The 25,529-nt window shown below is 31.5% G+C and overlaps 2 protein-coding genes across 5 annotated transcripts in view; one reads left to right on the top strand and one right to left on the bottom strand.

Annotated features, from left to right (window-relative positions):
• Positions 1-9,518, top strand: part of LOC126882984 (probable phospholipid-transporting ATPase IIB) — a 75,720-nt gene extending 66,202 nt beyond the window's left edge. For both annotated transcript variants that reach the window (XM_050648129.1, XM_050648130.1), the window contains exons 13-16: positions 1,994-2,353; positions 6,147-6,285; positions 6,501-6,704; positions 8,906-9,518. In XM_050648129.1, coding sequence (XP_050504086.1) covers positions 1,994-2,353; positions 6,147-6,285; positions 6,501-6,704; positions 8,906-9,039 — 837 coding nt within the window. In that variant the 3' untranslated portion in view covers positions 9,040-9,518. The remainder of the gene's footprint in view (positions 1-1,993; positions 2,354-6,146; positions 6,286-6,500; positions 6,705-8,905) is intronic.
• Positions 9,519-24,545: 15,027 nt separating this feature from the next.
• Positions 24,546-25,529, bottom strand: part of LOC126882988 (carotenoid isomerooxygenase) — a 66,346-nt gene continuing 65,362 nt past the window's right edge. For all 3 annotated transcript variants that reach the window (XM_050648137.1, XM_050648136.1, XM_050648138.1), the window contains one exon: positions 24,546-24,872. In XM_050648137.1, coding sequence (XP_050504094.1) covers positions 24,696-24,872 — 177 coding nt within the window. In that variant the 3' untranslated portion in view covers positions 24,546-24,695. The remainder of the gene's footprint in view (positions 24,873-25,529) is intronic.

The following is a 25,529-nucleotide window of genomic DNA, read 5'->3' as shown; positions in this document are numbered from 1 at the left end:
TAACTAAAGAAAAGCGTTTCCTAAAAATTTTTTTTTATATTTTTTTATTTTTTACTTTTTAGTCTTACACTTTTCAAACATTAAAATATATCATCATGTTTATTAAAATATATGTATAAAACATAACATGATCAACAAACATGAAAATTAGTCGGAATCGGCAAAAAATTTTAATCTCTATTGTTTATTTATGAAGCATAACGTAAACAATTAACGTAAAAAGTGAAATTATGTATAGTTCATATAACTAGTTACAATCTCTAAAACTTTCAAGTTTCTTCATTGTAAAAAACAAGGGAATTTAAGCATTTTCCATTAAAATCGTGTTTTTTTATTTAAACAATTAATAAAAAAAATTTTATTGACTATTCGTGTATTGTTCCTGCGAATGCATATGTCTGCAAATTTTCATTCATTTTCATTGAAGAAAAGGCAGTCAAATTAACGTCTAAATATTTGACACAAACGATTGAACTAAAGAAAAGTGTTTAATAGATTACATACATTCTTCTTTTTTGTCAAATAATGTAATTAAAATATTATTTTTGGACACCCTGCACAAATAATTATATAAATTTTTATATTACTGAATAAAGAATTGAATGACCTTTCAAATGAGCCATCGCATGTCCCCTATTATCATTTAAATAAATCATCGATTACGTCATCGCGCCCAGATGGATGACGTCACTAGTATGACATATATGCCAAAATATCATAATTTAAAAATAAAAATCGACCTCTTTCGGGATTTTTCCTTAAAGTCGCCTTTTTACGAAATATCGAATTTATTCCTTTCATTTGCATCTGACTGTATAAACAAATATATGAGTGTTCAAAATTTAAAACTTTATTGTTTATTTATGACGCAAAACGTAAACAATTAACGTAAAAAAAGAAATTATGTATAGGTTATATCATTAGCTACAATCCGTAAAAGTTTTAAGTTTCTACATTGTAAAAAACAAGAGAATTAGGCCTTTTTCCATTAAAATCGTTTTTTTTTTATTTAAACAATTAATAAACATAAACAAAAATTTTTTGTTGTCTATTCGTGTATTGTCACCGCGAATGCATATGTCTGCAAATTTTCATTCATTTGCATGGAAGAAAAGGTAGTCAAATTATCATCCAAAGATTTGACGCAATCTATTGAACTAAATAAAAGCGTTTAAAAAGTACGGTATTGTTACATTTTTAGTACAATTTGTATACAATAAGCATTATACAATTGAGGGTATTTTTCTACTTCCCCAACGAATTTTATATTAAACATCTAGAAACAGAAGTTCAATGTTTTCAGAATTTTACATTACAAACAATATATTTATATACTTCCACAAAGCTAATAATAGTATTACAATCAACGAACATGCACCGATCTTTAAATAAAAGTAAAATTTCATTCAGCGCAAAAAAAAACAACAAAAAACGAAGGAAACAAATAAAATAAACTACCTATTATGACTAAAAACGTGCGTCTCACTCGAACTTTCTCGTGCACTACGGATCGTATGCGACGAGAGCCGTACAAGACGAGGAGATTTGCAATCCTAAACGCTCCGTGTGCGGAGCTCAATGACACAACGAAGGAACTTTACTGGCGGGGAGAGACCTACGTGACTGGAATCGAGTCGAGTAGTTCGAGCGTTGCCCCATGTGCGGACGGTCTAAAACTCATAGATTTGACATTCTCAATTAATCACCCTGTTTATCGTACAGGGCGATTCATTAAGAATGTCCAATCTCTGAGTTGTAGATTCTAGAGTAGTTAAATAGTAGGTACAGATCATCCCAAACCCTTTTTTCAGTGCGTGACAGATTATCGAATTCTTTCTAACGCATTACAGTTAGAAGTGTTACTTTCGATTACGTCAAGAATTTCTTTTCTGTCGTCCGTTTCTATTCATGTTTTACTTTTGATTTTGTTTGATCACTCTGTATATAATTTTTAAATGTGAGATTTTACTGATCTTAATTTTTTCTGTTTTAGGTCCATCTAATCCAAAAACATACAGGTAAACGTACAGCAGCTGTAGGCGATGGTGGAAACGATGTCAGCATGATTCAACAAGCCGATGCCGGTATTGGTATTGAAGGTAGAGAAGGTAAACAGGCGAGTCTTGCAGGCGACTTCAGCATACCTCAGTTCTCACATCTGGCCCGTCTGTTGTTAGTGCACGGAAGAAAATCTTACAAAAGATCAGCTTCCTTGGCTCAGTTTGTGATACATAGAGGATTGATAATTTCCACAATGCAAGCAGTATTCAGCAGTGTATTTTACTTGAGCTCAGTGGCTTTGTATCAGGGCTTCCTAATGGTTGGATATGCTACAGTATATACCATGTTCCCTGTAAGTAACAATAGCAAATATATGCTTAATGTATTAAGGAAACTTACTTTCTAAATTAAAAAAAGACATTTTTTAAATATTTCAAAAAAAATATTATATTTATGGTTATAACTTTTTTAAACATTCTTAAGAAGGTTTTGAGATATACAAAAAAAAATTTGACACTTTTCAAAGTATCAATTTCTTTTTTACATCTAAAAATCGCCGATAAATGCGCTTGTCTACATGAAGAACACACTCAAATTTGTTTCTAAAGAAATTATCTCTGTAGGTTCTCTTATAAATACATACATATATAACTTTCTATTTCGAATGTATTAATTAAATTTTAGAACAGTCTTCCAATGACATACTCCGTCCCAAACCCTTTTTTCAGTCCATCACAGATTATCGAATTCTCTCTAACGCATTACAGTTAGTAGCGACAGAAATAAACGTACCTCTGTGTACATTGAACTTAGAAAATTATGTATTCCTTGACGGGTATTTGCATATTACAACGGATTTATACTTATAGATGTATAATTGGTTGGCGATTACAATACTCTAAATAAATAACCAATCAGTGAGGCGAGTAAGATAATTTGACCCAAAAATAATCGATCACATTTATGGTAAAATGACAATTGTAATTTCTAGGTTAGAAATTTGCCAACTACGTAAATATAAATATTTTATGTCATTGGCATATTCGGGCATTGTATAGTGAAATTTGATAATACATTTATTTAATTTTGCATTAAACTATTTTAAATATTAATATTCTGGCAAATATTTGTATAAATATTGATGTTTATATAAATATAAATATTCTGACATCTGTCAGATTTAACTAAAATGTCATGTAATGATTTGCGAAATTCTTAAAATCCTATATGACGTCAAAATTAATTACGCACGAAAAAAAGGTTTTAGACGGAGTATACTAAGGAATGTTTTAACGTAAAAAAATAAAAATCGATTTTTTGAAAATTTAGAAAGTAGTTTCCTTAATGGTACGTACTCAATTTTTCTAAAAATAATACAGATTTGTTTTGACTTAAACTGTATTAACCTTCCGATGACCAACCTTTTTTTGTAACACGGATGACCAAGGGGGGGAAAATGACCTCAGGTCAAAAATGTCAAAAATGACATTTAACAAAAAAAATAAGTTTTTTATTAATTTTTTTTATTGCATGGATTTTATGTCATTCAGCCAGTCACAACATGAGTATTAGTGTCATGTGTAGTGTGTATGTTGAGTAAATGTCTTGTTACTTTGCAAAGTCGACGTCATTAGCGTAAAACTACTTGGAATTACACATTGACGGTATTTTACTAAACATCAACTTCAGAATATATTTTTTATTCGTAAAATATAGGGAATTTTTTTTATTTCAAAATATGAGGATATCTAGAATGATATTAAAGTCAAATAAAAAAAATAATGAGTTAAAAATTGAAAATACTTTTGAATTTATCAAAGAAAAACATACGCTGGGGTCACAATTTCCCCCGCTTGGTCATCCGAAAGTTAAGTCCATAATCACACATTGTTTTTGGGTTGTTAGACCGTTGTCTGGAATTATTTCTTCCTAACAACGGTCATATACACTGCGGTACAAAAAAATCGATCCACTAAAAATTGGGTCATTTTTGATGTTTGGAATTTCCTAAACCTGTTGTCCGATTTAAGCGATTTTTTACCAAGTTATAGCTTTATTCATTGAAAATGTCGCTGTAATAATATTATTGCTAGACAGTCAAACTGTCATTGTATACCAGGTTACCGGTATTGGGACCGTGCAAGTTCGGCAAAGCGACCTCTATTTCTACGCTCTGTACTTTTATTCGCGCTTTTAATTATATTGGCCAATTATATTAGTCCTGGTTACTGGATAATTGTCAAGACCATAATCCAAAAAAATAATAAGAAGAAAAAATAAGATGCAGGTTATGTTTAGCAAACGTAAACAATTGTATGTAGTAAATAAAATCAGTTATTAAAATGCAGTACTGCAAGCAAAATACAATTAATTAAATTTACCTTTATATAATAATTGCATATCATATCAATATTGTGGAGCAATATATAATTTTTCTGCGTCAATGACAGAAGGTATGAAATATACGTCAATTTGACAATTTCAATTGACAATATGAATTATTTAAGATAGTTGCAATATTTCTCCGCGACTCGCGCACGGTCGTTTCTCGTTTCCCTTTCCAAGTACTTGCACACCGCGAATACACACGATTTATTTATTGCTTTAAAACCAGTTAAGATATGCAAATGAAATTTGGTGAGTTTTAAGACGTAGTTATTTCACATTTTTAATATACAATTAAAAATTGTATATTCACCGTTGGCGTGCGTACGGATAATATTATTGGTCGTAATACCCGTTTAAATGTGCAATAACTACGTCTTAAAACCCACCAAATTTGATTTGCATATCTCAACTGGTTTTAAAGCAATAAATAAATCGTCAGTTTGTAAAACAAATTAAACATCCCGTATCTAGGAAACGAAGCGTTTGCGGACATATAATTATAAATCAAATTGTCATTATTTTCTCACGTAAAATTACCACTTACAGTTTGTCGCACTTATTTAGAAACACCCTGCACTGATGACGAACATGGCCAGTTGTTAAAGTACCTAACTTTTTTTATTATTCAACATAAGCGAATGAATCGAAAGACAAAATGTTAAGAAAACCTGAGGCTATAGTTGGGTTTTAATTTCAGTATTTTATAAATGCTAGAATAATCCAGAGGGTGATGCGAACTTTGAGAAAAAAACACGGTTTGATTCGTACACCCGGTATACAATGACAGTTTGACTGTCTAGCAACAATATTATTATAACGATATTATCAATGAATAAGGCTATAACGTGGTAAAAAATCACTTAAATCGGACAACAGGTTTAGGAAATTCGAATCATCAAAAATGACGAAATTTTTAGTAGATCGATTTTTTTGCCCCGCAGTGTAGTTGTTCCATTTTATCTTTTCCTATGCGTCACGATTCATTTTCAGACAAGTTAAATCAAAGCATTAATTGAAATGTACGTCGATATGTATTATTTTCTCATTAATAATTAGGAAATGGCTATTATCCGGTGCGCGTATTTTATAAAGTTACTGTATTGAAGTGTTTAATCTTTTTGCACTATTGAAGAGATTGATCGACTCAGCATTAAAACATCTTGAACATCATACCGATTATTATTAGTATAGAGATAAATATAGAATGGTAATAAATAAATTAAAAAAACCAACAGGTCAACAGTAATCTCGAAAATAAACAATTAAGTTTCCATTCGACAGAACTGTAGCCACACTCATAAATTACTTGTCACTTTTCCTTAAAGAATAAATAGATACTTACCGGAAGTAATTAAATTAAGAGAGGACAGTAGTCGTTCTAACAATAATTATGTTTGAACATTAAAATTACAATAACATATATAAAGACTAAAAGTTAAATAATTTGAAAAACTAATAAATAATAAATTCAAATAATAACCAACACATGCGCTAATGACACTGTCCCTTAAAAATATAAACGTCACAATTTATAGTAAACATAGTAAAACGAAAAGTTATATCAACGACATGCCATGTTGTTTATCCTTGTTTAACTTATTGTGGCTTCTATGGACAAGCGGCTTAATTTTGCGATACTAGTTTCTGTGAGTAAAAAAGGGACCTAGTATAAAAAGTAATTCGTAAATAATTTCGTGCATGTGAAAAGTTAGAATGGAAGTACTATAACAATGTCCCAATGATTGTTCTTCTTTTAGGTATTTAGTTTAGTTCTCGACCAAGATGTTAGTCCTGAGATAGCTTTGACTTATCCAGAATTATATAAAGATCTAGCGAAAGGAAGAAGCTTATCCTATAAAACTTTCTTTATGTGGGTTCTCATCAGTATTTACCAAGGTATGAAAGTATCTTTTTATAAATTAATACAAAGAGGAATCATTACAGTAGGAATGTAGTGTTGAATGTAATACTAAATAGTTAAACAGGCAAACATCAGTAAAATGCTAAAATATCTCGTTTTTGTATTGATCTATCAACAGAAATTTCTTTAAAATTGGCACAAATTAGTTCGATAATGTAACATCTCTAACTTTAACTATATTGTATTTTAGGTGGTGTAATAATGTATGGTGCTTTACTCTTATTCGAAGACGAATTTATACACATTGTAGCCATCAGTTTTACTTCACTTATATTAACCGAATTAATTATGGTTGCCTTAAATATTAGAACATGGCACTATCTTATGGTATTAGCAGAACTCTTCTCATTAGGTCTATATGCGCTGTCTCTGATCATACTTCACGATTATTTCGGTAAGTACTTTTTATTATTTGTAATCAATAAAGGGTGTTTCAAAAAAAGGTAACAGCGCCTCTAATGTCTGTCCCACCTTGACTTTACAGTACACGAACATACGGCAATACAATCCTTATGGGAGTTTTTAGGGCGGCGATGCCGATTTTATTCAAAAGAATTTTCAATCGAACATTACCAAGGTCCTAAAAATGTAGGTCCCTAAAAATGTTAAATTAAAACTAACCCGTTACAGTCAATAGCATTGTAGTAAAACAATATTTTTCATTGTTTTTTGTGAGTGATAGTCATTTTCGAAAAGTAATCAGCAATTTTATAATCGATATGCGTAATAACGTTTCTTGGTTAAGAATGTTAGAATATTCAACATTAAAAGTGGATGTTGTTCTATGGTTGTTAATTTATGTATTGACAGTATAGACAGTTCTGAAGTCAAGAAATGTCAAGAAAAATATAAAATAGATTGTCAGTCAAGTTTAAGTAAAGTTTTATATTGTCCTACAGTTGAGAATAAATCAATCATAATTGTTGATGGTCAGTTCACCTAAATTGAATTATAACAAAGAATATTAAATAAGCTTAAAATTATTACTGATAACATTGTATTGAGTAACTCATTGCTTATTTGGAAAAGGACCCCGCAGAAACCTTATGGGAAATGGCTCTCTGTCAAATGCTCTGAAACTTTGGGTTCTGGTAGTCTTTGATGTGTAGAACAAAAGACTCAATGGGCGCATAGCTCCAAAAAATCATGGTTTAAAGATATATGCCTCTGAAGTTATAGGTACAGTGAGGACGTTTGAGTTGGAATAAATTCATTTTCTTGAGAATGGGTGACTCTAGAGATAAATTACAAATCAGGTCAATTTTTATTTTTAAATTATAATTTTTTGGCATATATATCATACTAGTGGCGTCATCCATCTGGGCGTAATGGCGCAATCGATGATTTTTTTAAATAAGAATAGGGGTCGTGTGATTGCTCATTTGAAAGGTTATTAAATTCTCTATTGTGGAGTTTCTGAGAAATCAAATGGGGGAATCAAATGGATTACTCTTAGGATTTTAACTCCAGAAGATAACCTGTCTTGAGCGCCAGGTGCTCCTGTGTCTCTGCTGATCACGCAGTCGTGTTCAGCAACCCCAAAAACCTATAACTAATCCGTTTCCATTAATGTAGTACCAAAAACCCTCGAAACTCCAGGAGCGCCTTTTATTGAGAAACCAGGTGCTCCGGGAGTCAGTTCTGGTGGTATATTCGTGTTTAGCGACCTCAAAAAACCTCCAGTAATTCATTTGCATCACAATTAAATGCCGAAAACCATTGAAACTCCAGAAGATGACATCCCTTGCAGTAGCCCTGGCCACCACGTCCTCCGGAGGTCAATTCTGATGACATATTCGTGTTTAGCGATCCCAAAACCCATGAGTAATCTGTTTATATCAATTTAATGCCGAAAACCCTCGAAACTCTAGAAGATGACGTCCGTTGAAGGTCAAGGTCAAAGCAAAGGTCGCCATTGGATAACCAGGAAAAAATCCTAGACTACTAGTACTTTTCTTTGATCCAAAATTCTACATTTCTTCTTCATTTTACTACTCTTACGGCGCCGTAAATTATCGCTTGTCTGGCATTAACCTAAAAATAAAATATAGATTCCGAATTTTCAATTCTCGACTGGTTTCACATTTTTCTATGGTAAAATTAGATATAGATTCAGAATTTTCTATTATTGACTGGATTCGGGGTAGTTTCAACCCTATGGGTGTTGTTTAAATAAAATTAAATAAAATAAAATCAAAATATAATTAAATAAAACTGAATAAAATTAAATAAAATGAAATAAAAATATAAATAAGATTAAATAAAATTAAATAAAGTTATATAAAATGAAATAAAATTCAATAAAGATAAATAAAATTCAGTAGATAAAACTAATCATGTAAAATTATATACAATTAAATATAAATAAATAAAATTAATACAGTTTAGATAAAATGAAATTAAATAAAATAAATCGAATCGGATCGAATCGAATATAATTGTATTATACTACCTATATTATGCAAGAGACGCACTTTTTTTTGAAATTCACTTGAAACTATTAGAAATATCAGATGATTCCATATAAGTTTGATTGCGTGTATCTCTATGTATAATAATTAAATAATGAAACTTACAGCCGTATCTTTTTTTCAGATTCTGAATTTATAAGGACGACAGATTTCTTCTGGAAAGTAGTTCTAATAACTCTGATATCATGCCTTCCCTTATACATCCTCAAGTTCTTAAGGAAGAAATTCTCACCTCCCAGTTACAGCAAATTATCATAAAACACTTCAAAAAACGAATATGTGATATATAGAAGCACTATTACTAGTTTTCCATAATAAATATGAAATGTGATTAGCTTTGTCGCAAAGAAGAAAAACAAGAAAAATGTGATAAAGTCGTGACAAAACTTGCACGTTTAACAGTACCCCGATTTCCTGTATAGATTCAAGATGTCTCAAAACTTGTAAGGTTGGTGAAAAGAAGTCTTCTATAATAAGGGATGTTTTGAAACATGTGTTATGTAACTGATTAATACCGAATTTCCAAAAATGTACAGATTGGGTTTTTATCTTTTAATTAGTTTATTTATTCGTTTTCCTTATTTACTAATCCCATATAATTATGTTAAGAATTTTAATAGATGATACATTATATATATTTTTTTATTTAAAATATGTACACACTCAATAATAGTGTTTTCAAAACTTTTATCCAAGGTGATGTAATCAAATAGTCTTAAATATATCTTATTAATTTTCTTATACTTTTTTTTAACAAAATTCAGATGTTCGTTAATGTTTTTTTGTGGAGTTTTAATTTTTCATCATTCTAAGATTAATTGTGTTAGTCTAACTTTTTTCAAATCCATAAAGATTAGAATTTTTTACACAATTTAATAAAATTGTAAATTTCAGAAAAATAGTGAAAAGATATGTCCGTATATTTCATACTTCAATTTATCCCCTTATCCGCTAAGTCGGTTTACTGGATCACATTTAGTTCTGTAGTCATCTAGGGAACTAGATCGTTAGCCTTGAGTTTAGTTCCACCAAAGACATGTTCTCTAAGTTTAATCTATAACCACAAATCCGGAGAAACTTATTTTGAATTTTTTAAGGGTGTAAATATAGTAAAATAGTACGGTGACCATACTACAGAAGCATAAGACAGGATGCTATGGACGAAAGTAAGATATAAAATTCTGTATGTGGGTTCCGAAAGATCTCGAGAGATTCTTGTAATAAAACCTAGATTGGGATATGCTTTATTTGACAAATTCTTGATGTGAGGGATACATCACGAGGAACTGTCAAATAACACCCCCAAATCTCTTGAGAGAGGCTTGTATTAATGGTCTAAGAGCTAGCAATGTTTTCGAGAAATCATTTTAAGACGGCTGATTCTTTCATATTTTGTTCCCTATGCTTCCTTGAACACCGTACCGGCCATCTGGCTGCTGATACAGGTTGCATTCATTACTGCGCAGCACACCTGTACATGTAAACACAAAATCAGGGTGAGTGATTAGTGTGAAAAAGCTTAGTAGATCCGCTATAGTAATAGATAGCAATAAAAGTTAATAAAAAAAATTGTAGCTAACTTTGCGCTTCACATTACAAAATTAGTTAGAATGTTACGATAACACAGTGACAGACCAAACTTTTTTTTGAAGATATTCTTCTTTAGCGGCGAAACGATTGAGGGTAAAATTGTACATAGATCTGCGCGCCTGCGCACACTGACAGTATGTAGTTCTGACAGTATGTAGTTCATTGCTAATCTTTTAAGATAGGTATGTATGTATCTGTAACCGTGCAAATAAGTCATTAAAAGAATATATTAGTGTTTTTAGGAAATGTATTATTTATTATAATTCTTGTGTTTTTGGATTTGTGTTTCTCTGTAGTAAAATAATAAAATATTATGTAAGCATAACATTTTTACACTATATGTCGCCGTGTTGTGTAATTATATCCGAAACTTACATGTCAATTCCTAGGGCCTCGCTGGAGTAGTGGGTAATGCGTTAGCTCTGAGATTGGAATGACGCGGGTTCAATTCCTGGGCGATTCATATTTTTTTTTATTTTTGGTTGTTTTAATAAAAATTTTTTGAAAGTGGTAGATAAGAAAGTTAGTTTGATTTTTAAATAAAATACAAATAATCTTTTAAGTATATTTACTTCGTTTAAATTACCTATTATATAATAGAAGAATATCTTCTTACGTGCGTACAAAGTACACACACATTCTTTTTTTTTTAAGGAACACCCCATATTTTATTTTATATTCGAAATCTTCTTAACTTCCCCATCAAAAAAAAATATAAAGGTTTGTTATGTTATACAGGGTATTTACAAAGTTATAACCAATGTTCTATGAAAATCGTAATAAGTTCAGCTCCCTGTATAAATAAAAATAAGCACAACAGCAATGGTTTATTGGTGCCATATTTTTTTGTTGATTGTCAAAATTTATAAAATTGGTTGATATTGCTAATTTCCTTTATATCGAATACAGAGTGAGTCAAAACGCAAGTACATTATTTTCACAGTAATTTTAAATAGAACACCCTAATTAATAACTTGCTCTGAAAAATGAAAATATCTCGAAAACTGACAAATTTACGCATAGGGAATATTATACAAAAATAAAATTACGGTAATGATATTTTTCGATAGTAATATAAAATACAGGATGTTCCATTTAAAATTTCTGAGAAAAGAATGTACTTGCGTTTTGACTCACCCTATATTCGATATAAGAAAAATTAGCAATATCAACAATTCTTAAAAATTTTCACAATCAACAACAACATATGGCACCAATAAACCATCGCTGTTGTGCTTTTTTTTATTTATAAAGGGAGCTGAACTTGTTACGATTTTCATAAAAAATTGGTTATAACTTTGTAAAAGGCCTATATAAAATAACAAACCTTTATATTTTTGTGATGGGGAAGTTAAGAGGATTTCGATAAAATAAAATATAGGGTGTTTCATTAAAAAAAAAACATAAGTTTGGTCTGCCACTATGTTATCGAACACCCTGTAACAATCTAACTTTTATTGCTATCTATTACTATAGCGGAGCTACTGAGCTTTATCACACTCATCAATCACCCTGTATATTGAATTTAAATTATTTTAGGACGAAACATTTTTTTGTCATTACTTTTTAAACCACAGAAATCTCTGGCAATTACAGTTCATATTTCTAATAATGTTTAAAAAGTAATGACAAAAAAATGTTTCGTCTGACAATAATTTTAAATTCGATATGTTTACCTGTACAAGTGTGCTGCGCAGTAATGAACGCAACCTGTATCAGTAGCCAGATGGCCGGTACGGTGTTCGAGGAAGCATAGGGAACATTATATGAAAGAATCAGCCGTCTTAAAATGATTTTTTTTTTTCGACGTTGCTCTCTTTGTCCATAATGTGATAGTCTAACACATTATTTTTAGATTTGCTAAAGGATATAACATAACACTTATGTGTATTCAACTGGAGACCATTGGAAAAACACCAATTACTTGAGAAAGTCAGGTCGTCTTTGATCCTTAGATAGATAGCTAGATAAGTTTGAAACTTTAAAGTAAAGCTTGAAATGGCAAAAATTGACAAAACTTTATTACCTTAGAAATATCATTAATAAACAAGTTACACAGAGGAGGACCCACCTCTAAGAAATTGTTTTTCGAACAATGTAGTAGCAGCATTTAATTTGGATCTGTCTGTCCTTTGTCCAGTGTGTGTTATACAGGGTTGGGCATTAGTATGACAAAGTCCAATTACTCGTTTGTCGTCAGAGATACGAAAAAAAGTTATTTAGGTAAAAGTTGGGGCACTGATAGGAACATCATTTAAAAATATTTTCAAATATACAGGGGTGTGCGTATTGACAGGGTGACACAAACTTATGTTTTTTTAAATAGAACATCCTGTATATTTTTACATTTTTGAATTCTTCTCAATGTTTCCATTCTTGAAATATATGGTTTTGTAAAATTATACGAGGTAGTTTAAAACATTAACAGTATAGCAAAATGTTAAATTTTAGTATATAGGGTTAGTCGAAACTCGGAATGAGTATTTTCTTAGTTTTCTTAAATGGAACACCCTGTATTGTAATGAAATGATATTTTATGGTACTTTTTTATTTCTTAAGCATTCCCTATACCTAAGAGCTTTAATTTGTAAGTTATTCGTGATTCTTTAAGCCAAACATTAATTGCAAGAAAAATTACGTGAAATTTTATTAGGTGGCCGTGAAAATATTAAATCAAAAATAATTTTTCGATAAAAAAAATACATCATAATCTAGCCTGATCCTTAATTTATTAATATTGGATGAGATATCCAAATAAATTCGTAGTTAAGGTTATTATATCGCAAAATATTAATAAAAACATACAATATTCTACCCAGTCGTCTATGATTCTAAATTTCCTTAAAAATTTGACATTATACTATTTTTATAGTTCCAGTTGCTTTGTTACCATTACTAATATGGATTTTTCTAATGGGGAACTGATAAGATTTTTGTGCTAATGGAGTATAACAAAAATGTGCTACTAGCATTAAGAATTTTTCATCAGAAATTCCCTGATAGACGACAACTAGGAAGAGAAACGTTTAAAAATATACTAGAACGGTTTTAACGGACTGGACACTTAGATTATGATAAATCTGATCGAACAAAAACTATTGTAAGTGAAGAAAACAGGAATTAAATGCAATCCTTAGTGTCACTGAGGATCTGCATATTAGTACAACCGTTCTTACAATCTAAGTATCTAGTCTCTTGAAACCGTTTTAGTATATTTTCAAAAGTGTCTCTTTTTGGTTGTCGTCTATCAGGGAATTGCTGCTGATAAATTTTTATTGCAAGTAGCTCATTTTTGTGCACAAAGCCATTTTAATCAGTTCCTCATTAGAAAAATTAATATTAGTAATGATAACAAATCAGCTGGAACTATATAAATAGTATAATGTCAAATGTTTAAGCAAATTTTGTGTCATAGAACTAGGGAGAATTTTGTATGTTTGATTAATATTTTAAGCACCAACAACCTTAACTGCGAATGTATTTGGATATCTCATCCAATATTAATAAATTAAGGATCAGGCTAGATTATTATGTACTTTTTTTTCGAAAAATTATTTTTGATTGGATATTTTCACGGCCACCTATTAAAATTTCACGTAATTTTTCTTGCAATTGTTAAGGTTTGGCTTAAAGAATCACGAATAACTTACATATTAAAGCACTTAGGTATAGGGAATGCTTAAGAAATAAAAAATTACCATAAAATATCATTTCATTACAATACTAAAATATGGGTGTTCCGTTTAAGAAAACTCGGAAAATACTCATTACGAGTTTCAACCCACCCTGTATACTAAAAGTTAACATTTCGCTATACTGTTAATGTTTAACAATAGTATAATACTATATTAAAAATCGTTTAAAGATAAAACAAAAATTTGATGTCAAATCACTACAATTCTACAGGGTGTAGATGTTACTACGAAATTAACAAAAAAAGTCATTAACTTTTAAACTACCTCGTATAATATTACAAAACCATATATTTTAAGAAAGGAAATATTGAGGAGAATCCATAAATGTAAAAATATACAGGGTGTTCCATTTAAAAACATAAGTTTGTGTCACCCTGTCAATACGCACGCCCCTGTATATTTGAAAATATTTTTAAATTATGGTACTATGTGTGCCCCAACTTTTACCTAAATAACTTTTTTTCGTATCTCTTACGACAAACAAGTAATTGAACTTTGTCACACTAATGCCCCACCCTTTATGTTAGTTTTTACCATTCATTTCAAACAAATGTCTACGACATTCCGGGATATCTTCCTATCTGACGAAATGCCCCTGATGATGTTCTGAATGCGAAAGTATACTTTGGCAAGAATTAATAAATTACAATGCTCGATATTTGCCTTTTATTTCCCTAAAATTATAATTTAATTGTTTAACATTACCATTACAACTAAGATCACAAGTAATTGCAACATGATGAAAGTTCTTCTTCTTCAGGTGCCATCTCCGCTACGGAGGTTGGCAATCATCATAGCTATTTTAATTTTTGAGGCAGTAGCTCTAAATAGTTGTTTCGAGCTGCATCCAAACCACTCTCTCAGGTTCTTCAACCATGAAATTCGTCTTCTTCCGATGCTTCTTCTGCCATCTATCTTTCCCTGCATTATAAGTCGTAGGATACCATACTTCTCGCCCCGCATCACATGTCCGAGATACTGTAGCTTCTTTTCTTTAATTGTAAGTTCAACTTCCTTTTCTTTACCTATTCTTCTCAGTACTTCATTGTTTGTAACTCTATCTACCCAGGAAACCCTCATAATTTTTCTATAGGTCCACATTTCAAAGGCGTTAAGTCGTCTCATTGTCTCTACATTTAACGTCCATGATTCCACTCCATAGTATAGAACACTGTAGACGTAACATTTTGTTAGGCGTACTTTAAGAGCTAATGTTAAATCTTTGCTACATAGGACCTTTTTCATTTTTATAAAATTAGAACGTGCTTTTTCGATTCTGACTTTTATTTCTGCAGTGTAGTCATTATTTTCTGTTATAAGTGTTCCTAGGTAAGTGTACTTTTTTACTCTTTCGATCTGCTGGCCCTCTACTATCAAGATTTCGTTAGTATTATGGTTGTTTTTACTAATTTTCATAAACTTCGTCTTTTTGATATTGAGAGAGAGTCCGTACTCCCTACTACACCTTACTATTTTACTCATGAGTCTTTGCAGGTCTTGTAAACTATCGGCTATTATTACTGTATCATCTGCATATCTGATGTTGTTAACTAAGACTCCATTTACTCTTATGCCGACTGTTTCATCTTCCAGAGTTTCTCGCATTACCTCTTCAGAATAAGCGTTAAATAATAGAGGTGATAGTATGCAGCCTTGCCTGACTCCTCTCTTTATTTCCATTTCTTCAGATGTTTCTTTTTCAATTCTTACTATTGCTCGCTGATTGTAATAGAGGTGTGTTATTAGTCTTAAATCTCTTTCATCTAGGTTTTTATTTTTTAGGATTTCCATGAGTCGATCATGTTTTACTTTATCAAACGCCTTATTGTAGTCTATAAAACAGACGTAAAGAGGATGGTTAACATCCAAACATCTCTGTGTCAGCACGTTGAAGGAGAATAATGCCTCTCTGGTACCCATACCATTGCGGAACCCATATTGAGTGTCACTAATATCCATCTCCAGTTTAGAGTGTATTCTGGCGTGGATAATTTTCAATAGAATTTTCAAGGTATGTGACATTAAGCTTATGGTTCGGTAGTCACTGCATTCTTTTGCATTCACCTTCTTTGGCAAACACACAAAGGCTGATGTCAACATTTCTCTAGGGATGATTCCAGTAGTATAGATAGCGTTGAACAGTTCTACTATTATGTCCAGGTTTTTCTCGTTGACCAACTTTATCAGCTCGCTAGGCAATTCTTCTGGACCAGCAGATTTATTGGTTTTCATAGAGTTTATTGCCTGACTAACCTCTGATTTGGTTATCTCTGGGCCTACATCTCCCGTTTGGCTATCTACGGATGTACTAGCTTCTCTCTGGTCATGAAATAGTTCCTCGATATACTCTTTCCATCGTCGTAGTGTTCGTTTTGTCTCCATTATAATATTTCCATTTTTGTCGAGCAATATATTTGAGGTTCTTCTATTTCCTATTCCGGCTAGTTCTTTGACTTTTTTATGTAGGTTGAAGTTGTCATATGTGTTTTGCAGTTCTTCTATTTCTTTACATTTTTCAGAGAAGTAGGTTTCTTTAGCCTCCCTAATTTTTCTTCTTATTTGGTTTTGAAGCTGTTTATAGCGGGTCTTATTAATGGTTTTGTTTTTTCTTCTTTCATTCATCAAGTCTAGAATTTCCTCCGTCATCCATTCTTCTTTCTTACATTTGGTTGTAGTAAGTACTTTCTTACTTGGTTCTAATGTAGAGGTTTTGTAGAATTGCCACTGCTGTTCTACGTTGCAATTATTTCCTGGGTTTCTGTCTAGATTTGTGTTGATTTCGTGTTTCAGATTTTCTTTTGTTTCTTCTGACTTTAGTTTCTGTATGTTAAGTTTATTGTTGTTGCGGCTTTTTTGCGTCTTTTTTAGTTGAAGTTGAAACCTAGCAATAAGAAGACTGTGATCAGAGGATACGTCTGCTCCTGGATATGCCTTTACTGCCTGAATTGAGTTTCGATATCTGTGCTTTATTAGGATGTAGTCAATTTGATTTCTGACAATTTTGTGCTCTTTGTCAGCTGGTGATTTCCATGTATACAGGCGTCGCTTAGGTAATTTAAAGAACGTATTTGCGGCTATAACATTATGCTCCTGGCAAAATTCTATTAGGCGATCTCCTCTGTCGTTTCGTTCGCCAAGCCCATATGATCCTACATTAGGGTAGCATTTTCCTTCGCCAATTTTTGCGTTGAAATCACCCATGATCACTGTTATGTCTCTAGATGCTGTGAGATGTAATGTTTTCTGGAGTTCTCTATAAAAGTTTTCTATTTCTTCTTCATTTTTGTCAGCAGTTGGCGCATAAACGCCAAATGATGAAAGTTATTGGGAAGCAAATTGTCAAATGTCTCGTAAACTGACAGTTTCAATACTCAGGAAAATTAGATCCAAAAATACTCCATGTGATTTGGTGTTATTTGATTGCCACAGGTTTAGGAAAGAGAAGCATTCACGTAGTAGCTTTCTGGATAGTTTTGTGGACATTTAACGACCAAGCCTTCTTCATTTAAGTAAACCCAAGAAGCCAGTTGTAAATTGAGGCCATAAAAGCCAGAGTGGCCTAACTGATTTTAACATTACTTTACATAATGAAAGAAAATGATCAGAAGCTATGTCCCGATTGTTTTAGTAATTGTATGTTGACCAATAATGATTCTTGGTCAACATAAAACTACTAAAACAATCGGACATTGTTAGCTTCTGATCATTTTCTTTGATTATGTATTGTAAAGTAATGTTAAAACCAGTTAGGCCACTCTGGCTCTCATGGCCTCAATTGTAGTTGCCAAATGAATATACAGGTACATTGTTTTTAATAGTTTCAACACCCGAGCAATGACTATGGTAAATATCTTGTGATGAGTTCGGAGAAATGTATACTCCACCCAAGATAAAGAATGCAAGTTTGTTTTCTTCACTTTTTATAAGCTTTGTCGATAAAATTGTACAATTTTTCATGACAATAAAGCATATTTCTATTCTATTCTATTGTTCATAATCTACTTAATCAAACAGGTGATCAAACATTATTTGTTGAGATTTGATTTGTTTAATTTTAAAATGGTTTCGTAACAAAATTAAAACTCCTTCTACACGATGCTTAGTGCTAGTTTTTAAGTTGATGCGGTAGTCAGAATTTGACAATTCATTTTCTGAGTAATCTTGATTTAGGCAGGTTTCTACCAGAATGATTACATCATAGTTACATTGGGAGATGGCGGTTCAAAGTTCATCTAGTCTACTACATATTGCCCCAAGATTCTGATAATAAATAGAAATAGTGTATATTGAGTTTAGTCTTTTGATGAAAATTTTTTAGAAACTGTCAAAATTTAGAGCTTCATTTAGGTTATCCTTTAATCCCTGTAGTCATGGCACAAGGGTGGGGCCCCAGAACACATCAGATATCCTGGTACAGTGGAAGCTAGATAACTCGGATTAATCGGGACCGCGGCCGATCCGGGTTATCGAAAATCCGGGTTAGCCGGAGAATATGGTAAAAATTAATAAAATACGGTATACATACAGATAAACTCCGTTATAATTGAAATAACATGAAATATATTATGCACAGTACACATCTAAATTACTAAAAACACGTAAACACAAACCTAAGCAAACGGAAGCGAACAATACAAGACTGTACTACACACAATACAGTCACAATCGGAACGATGTTATGTTATTTAAGAACAGTGAAGAACTAAGACCATTGTTTAAAAAATAATTTTTTAAATAGGCTTTTTTAAACAATGCTAAGACAGTTTGATTGAAATAAATTAAGGAATACTACAACAGGTGCCTGTTGTTTTCGATAATTCCAGACAATAAACCTGCCGCCGTGTGCCATGAGTAATTTTTACTATCGTATAGCTTAAATTACACAAATACACATTATCTCTCAAATATTATATATTACATACATTTTTATTTTGAATTGTTGAAATGTTTGTCTGATGAAAATCGGTCCGGGTTAGCCGGACTTCCGGGTTATCGGGGTTCCACTTTATATCCATTTCGTAGCGTTCTTATTGCTACATTTAATTTTTTGTGGAGCTTCAAATGTACCTATGTGTGGTTCGATTTCTTTCAATTTTGATGGCAGCCTGTTTCAGTTAATTTGTCAGAAATTAAGTGTAAGATGATGACAGTGTAGTTTTAGATCTTTGTTTCAATTTGGATTGTATCGGGATAGGTGGTTGATGTTTTCTACACGATCGGCGTTTTAGTTGCCTTGAATTCCGATAGGGGAGGGTACCCAGATGATTGTGTCTTCTTGTAAGGTGAGAAATTGGATAGATAGTTATGGATAGATTGAACAATTGGGTGTCAAGTGTAAATATGTTTTATCGAGTTAAGAGATGGTAGAGAGTCGGTGCAGATAGCTGGAAAAACATGTGTCCGTGTTTGTGCGTTTATGCCTTGAAGTATTCCCAGTAGCTCTATTGCATCTGCGTGAATGCTTCAAATTGATGGAAAGATCGAGGTTTTGATGACAGTGTTAAGAGTGTTGCAGAGTTCCTTTTAATTGAAGTCGAATAATTTTTAATTTTAACATTTCTGCAAAACAGTTTCGTATGTACGACGGCAGAAACATACATCTAAAAACATCTTTAAATTGTTTGTTTAGTTAGGCACATGTTTCAAATACCAGTAACATTCAATTGCTTTCTTTTGTTGTTTCAATTGATTAGTTACATCTCATATATTTCAATAAATGATTGTATTATAGCTGTAATAAAATGTGTCTGTGTCGAACATTTTGGAGAGTTCACGCTCAACTAAATCTTGATGTTATATTTTTATAGTAGCTAGACATTTCTGTAATAATACTTGTATTATTGATGTATGTATAAAAAGTATTACCCTCCTATTACATTAGGACTTATATAGAATGCCAATAAAGACTCAAAGAACATGTATTGTTAGATATTATAAATCTTTATAACTTTTTTCATTAATGTTCTGAATATATTTACAAGTGTCAAGTGGTAGGCGCACATCGGATTGCAGATTGAAAGCATTGTTGAATCCAGGAACGTGTTGTGTTACATAATTTTTACTGTAACATCACATCTGGTAATCAGCCCTGTGATGGATGACCGAAGTTATCTTTAACGTTTTCGTTAAAGTTAACATAACTATGACGGATAACTATCTCCATAACTATTTACGTAAATTTCGTGTGACGTATCCGTCATCGCTATGATACGAGTTATTTCTTAAACGTTAAAAGAGAAGTAACATTTGAGTAACTAAGTTTGAAGTAACAAAGAGAACCTTATATAGAAATAGTACAAGTTGGAGTGAGTGCGAGATATTGATCGGATCATGGCACAGGATAAGAAGATAACCATAAAAGCAGCGTTGCCAGAGTTGGTACAATTGTACCAATTTGATATATTTAACAGCCAAACTTTTGATACTAAAGTATCCTAAAGTAAAAACCTAAAATTTTGTGATATAAGAAATTTGCTTCAAATAACATTAAACGACGTTTTTTTTAAGTTTTTGTACAAAATGTGTTGGTTTAGTACATTTTGTGTCACTATTCCAGTCATTCCAGTGCATTTACAAAAGTTTCTCTGGCAACACTGCATATAAGTAGGTATGGTTCTATGTTTATAAATTTCAACTTATATTCAACAATTATATCTCGATTTGATTTTTGTATGATTTTTAAAATTGTATTACTCTTCTATCTCCTAAATTATTAGCTTTACTTTTCATTTTTAATTATTGTTTTAATCTTATTATTACCTACGTGCTTTCAATTGTTATTTGAGGTCTATTTTTTTGATATTTTTAATTTTGTACTGCTTTATATTTGATATTAAATTAATAACATGCCGCACAAAATCCTAGGACAACCTGAAGCAGCGTTTTTCGTTGAATAATCACTTGATTTCTATCTAAAAACAAGTCAAAAGATAAACCTAACCTTACACATCTTTACATAACTACAGAGTTATCTCATAACTTGAGGTTTAACGTCGCGTTATAAAGTGACAGTTGATATATCAGATAACTCAAGAACTGTCAAGAAATAACGCAAGTAGTTAAGTTAAATATGATACATCACACCAATTCGAGGATTATAACTTAGCTACAGGATAACTTTACGTTATATTTAACGTGAGTGATTCATCACAGGGCTGATTAAGTGTATTATTATAAATGGGTTTCAAAAATAAAATTCAGACTTACAATTTATTTTATTAAACAATAGGACGACCGGTTTCGGACATTACAATCTACTGTCCATCTTCAGGTATCCGGTAACGTCAACTTCAAATAATGCCTGTTCAAGTAATAGTATAGTTAAATAGATGCGTATTAAACGCTCATTTATTCTATGGTGGTACCGTATGCATAAAACTTTACCGATTTTTTTGTGACACACTACTAATTATTTAATTGGTGTTACCGCCTCTTGGTGGGTTGTCGCATCAAACTGGGTTCAATAACGTACTGGTGTTGTGGTCACTCAAAACCTGTTTCGAGCTTTACAGTATAAATCAAAATAGTTGCTGTAGTATGGGTACCTAAGCAGTGTTATGTACTAAAAGAAAATCTCCAATGTATGGGGTGAAATGTATCATAATATATTCCAATATGTCTGTTACCCACCTTAGGGCAGTCAGTGATACGCTTCCTATGAAATGTACGTGCTCCAAATGCTACCCCAGACCAATTTTAACTATCAACTATAATACTTTCATCTTACAATGTTACACTGTGCAAATCTGTCTCCGTTACTCCATTACTTTTCTACAACTATAAGACTTTCATCATACAACCATAAGACTCGTCTGACTCATTTATCATCCAGCTCCGCGGCAACTATGATCCTATCCCTGCCATATAAGTCGTCTTATGGTTTTGCCGCCAACAGCCAAATGTAATATTTGAAGCGTACTTCTGATTTTAGAAGATTTCGCAATCATAGACATAATAAATGATAGACAAGGCATACTGAGCAAAATAGCGTAACGCGCGGGCAGTCGATCGGTGATCTATCTATCTCTTTTAACCAAGCGATCCCCTGCATGTGACAGACAAATATGGCTAGACCACTCAAAGTGAATATTGACCAAAGGCGTCCTTGATATCGGCGTCACACCTCGATGCACAGAGCGGCCCATACCTTACCTAGTCTATTTTTATTATGTCTATGGTCGCAATGTCATTTGTTAGCACACTTCTAATAAATCGGACTTCCTCACTTTAAGTGTTTGTTTACGACCTTGTCATCTGCAAATATTTTTGAATACTTTTTAGTATTCGTACCAGTATTTTTGAACACTTTTAGTATTCGTACCAGTATTTTTGAACACTGCGAAAAATTACAGATTTATAAACTCTCTAATTTTCTAATAAGTTATTCCTCGGTATCATTTTCTATCGAGGAAACATTTTCTTAATTATCTCCATCTCCACTATTACCATCTGGAGATAATAGGTTTGTTCTAGCAAACAGTCAAACTAGTCAGAAACCGTCAGCAAACAGTTGGTCAGTGAGAGAACATAATACAGTCACCAGTGCTAACCCCTCTACTCAGCGCTGGTCGACTATTCGCTGATGGTTTCAAACCGTTTGAAACTGATGCTAGAACAAACCTATGAGTATCATTATGATACTTGAATGAACAGTTCTAAATTTTATATCTATACACATTTTTATACCTCTTTATGTGTATTAAACTGTGCTAAATTATATTTAAGACAGACTGGGTTAAAATCCAAAAGGAGACAATTAAATAGATTTTAAAAGTCTCAGAATATGATAGACACGACAAAAATATCTGTTTGATAGCTGTTCGGATCCTAGTAATGTTTTAAGTTTATACAACAGTAAGGAAATATATCAGAACACTAGATAAGTTTTTGAATTTTGAGACATCTGAGAATGTAACCTAGAATTTTCTGTAGAAGTTTTAAGTTTATTAGAAAATTGATGACTTTATTTTCTTTTTTGGATTAAATTTTGTTTTCTTTTAGGCTGTACGGTTATTTTTAATTTTAATTAAGGCCTATACAATTATTGTGAATTAGAAATATCATTTATAATTGGTCGGTATACAGGGTGTCTCGTAACGAACGATAAGAAAGTCAGAAGCATATTGTTTTAGCCAAAATAATGTCGGACTTCATACATTCATACAAACTTTTAATTCAGGCTCTCGTTTTTGAGTTCTAGGTTAGAATAATTTTAATACTGTTTATTTCATGAGTATAAGCTACAGGTTAATATGGTAAAATCGCTTCGCTAATTTGAGAAACTAGACAACTGTCTAGTGACGTTGGCAATTTATTTTTTGGGAAGTTAGGTTGCTAGACGTGACTGTAAATTACTACACAAGTAAACATACCTGCTCATATGGGTCATTCAACGAATATACGACTCTCTTGGATTATTTTGACAACGAATATTTTACTGTGCAAAATATGAAGAACGAAAGTAAATTAAAAATTACATTGTTGTTTATTGGAAAAATTATTAGAGCCATTTACATTCGTACTTCTTATGTTGCACAGTAAAATATTCGTTGTCGAGATAATCCAAGAGAGTCGTATATTCGTTGAATGGCCCATAGGCAATATTATTAATAGTAAACAGACATAAATGACATAAACCTCAATAATTATTTATTTACACCATTATAATGTATTGATAACAAATGAGAAAATTATTTATTGTACAAAATAAACATATTTTGTAGAAATAAATTTCACAAAATTTTATGAGTTTAGTATACACTCCCATTATCTTCTTTTTTAATGAAAGATTAAGTTGATTTGAGCAGTTAATAGTGTGAGGTAGGAATTTTTATGTTGTATGTTTCCTATTCCGAATGTGTCAAAATGAATCTCGGCTGAACGAATTCAGTATAACAATATGTAGCAAGCTGTTTACTAATTAATTACTGACAAATACCAACAATAATTATTTCATCAGAAAAATTAACAAATATATCTAAGGTCACTCGATACAATTTACAAAAAATTAAAAAAAAAAGTACGAAACGAGCCGCAAAGCGGCGAGTTTCGTATAGAATACGACCATCATAATAATTCAATGCAACTTGTATACATGATTTTTTCTATGATCATTCACAACAAAAAAAATATATTCAAATTTATTTATTTTATAATACAAACAAATTAAATAGTTATACGATTAAATTAATTATTTTGTTGACACAATAATATTTTGAATATTATGAAAATTAATTTGATGTTAAATTTTCAATATCCCTATGCATTTGACTTGAACACTGCTTATTGCGCATGTGCCATATTCAAGACAGAACGTGATCATGATACAAACATTGAAATCATAATTGATATATTAAAGTATGAGAATAGAAAAACATTATTTTGGCTCAACCTATAGGCTTCCTACTTTTTTCATATTAGTTTCGGCACACCCCATATAACTATCTCACATTTTTTAATTTGTTTTATTGGAATTAAAACTTTATTTCTTCAACATTTTATTTATTAAAGAAACATTTGTATGTAGGTGTAGTTATAATATTTTATTAACTGTGTTATTGTTTATTATACAGTTTATTAATTTATTGAGATTATAAATAAAAAATGCTTATTTTAATTTAGTAGTGACTATTATTCTTTTGATGGTAAGAACCAACCATGCAGACACTTTGGTGCAGGACTTGGAGTGTGAAACTCAGCTCTTCCTAGTTCGATGAAAGATTCGCCATCTAGAACTAAAAGGCCTACGTGGTTGGTGTCTTCTTCGCCCCAAACCATAGCAGATATAACTACTCCATCATCTTCACTCTGTTGACATTAGAACATGTTTATTTATTACTCATTAATATTATTACACAGTTATAAGACATTAATGAAAATATCAACAAAAATAATTAATAAATTAATTGAACTTATAAATTTAGATGGAAGAATGAATTCATGGAGGTCAGGGGATGGGAATAAGAAATGATAAAGGAACTATAGGCCAGGAACCGAAGCTTTTCACCTCGCAATTTTTACAGAATGGATGGATTTGCTTGAAAATTTGAAAATAAGTAGTAGATAGACCAAGGATCAAAATCTATATGATGCGGAAAGGCGCTTTTATCATGGGGGTGGTTGTCACCCCATCTCGGGGGTGAAAATTTTTTATTATATTTTGACCGCAAAAGTTGATAAAAACATTCATTCTTAGCAAAAAATGGTCTATATATTTTTTTGATAAAATTAACAGTTTTCGATTTATTTGCCATCGAAAATGTTAGTTTTATATCGAAAAAATCAATGTTTTGATAGGTATACTCATTTACGATTCACTCAATTTTTGCCGTAGAAAAAATTTTTTTAAACCAAGTTCTTGAGAATTGCATAACCTATAATTTTATATTGAAACATTTTTTCGTATCTCTGATGCTAATCTTTATATTCTGAAGAAAATAGCATTTTTTACCAAGCTACAAAAAT

This window comes from Diabrotica virgifera, chromosome 4, assembly GCF_917563875.1.
Source record: "Diabrotica virgifera virgifera chromosome 4, PGI_DIABVI_V3a".
NCBI classification, from domain to species: Eukaryota; Metazoa; Arthropoda; class Insecta; order Coleoptera; family Chrysomelidae; genus Diabrotica; species Diabrotica virgifera.
This window is presented reverse-complemented; position numbering and strand designations above follow the sequence as displayed.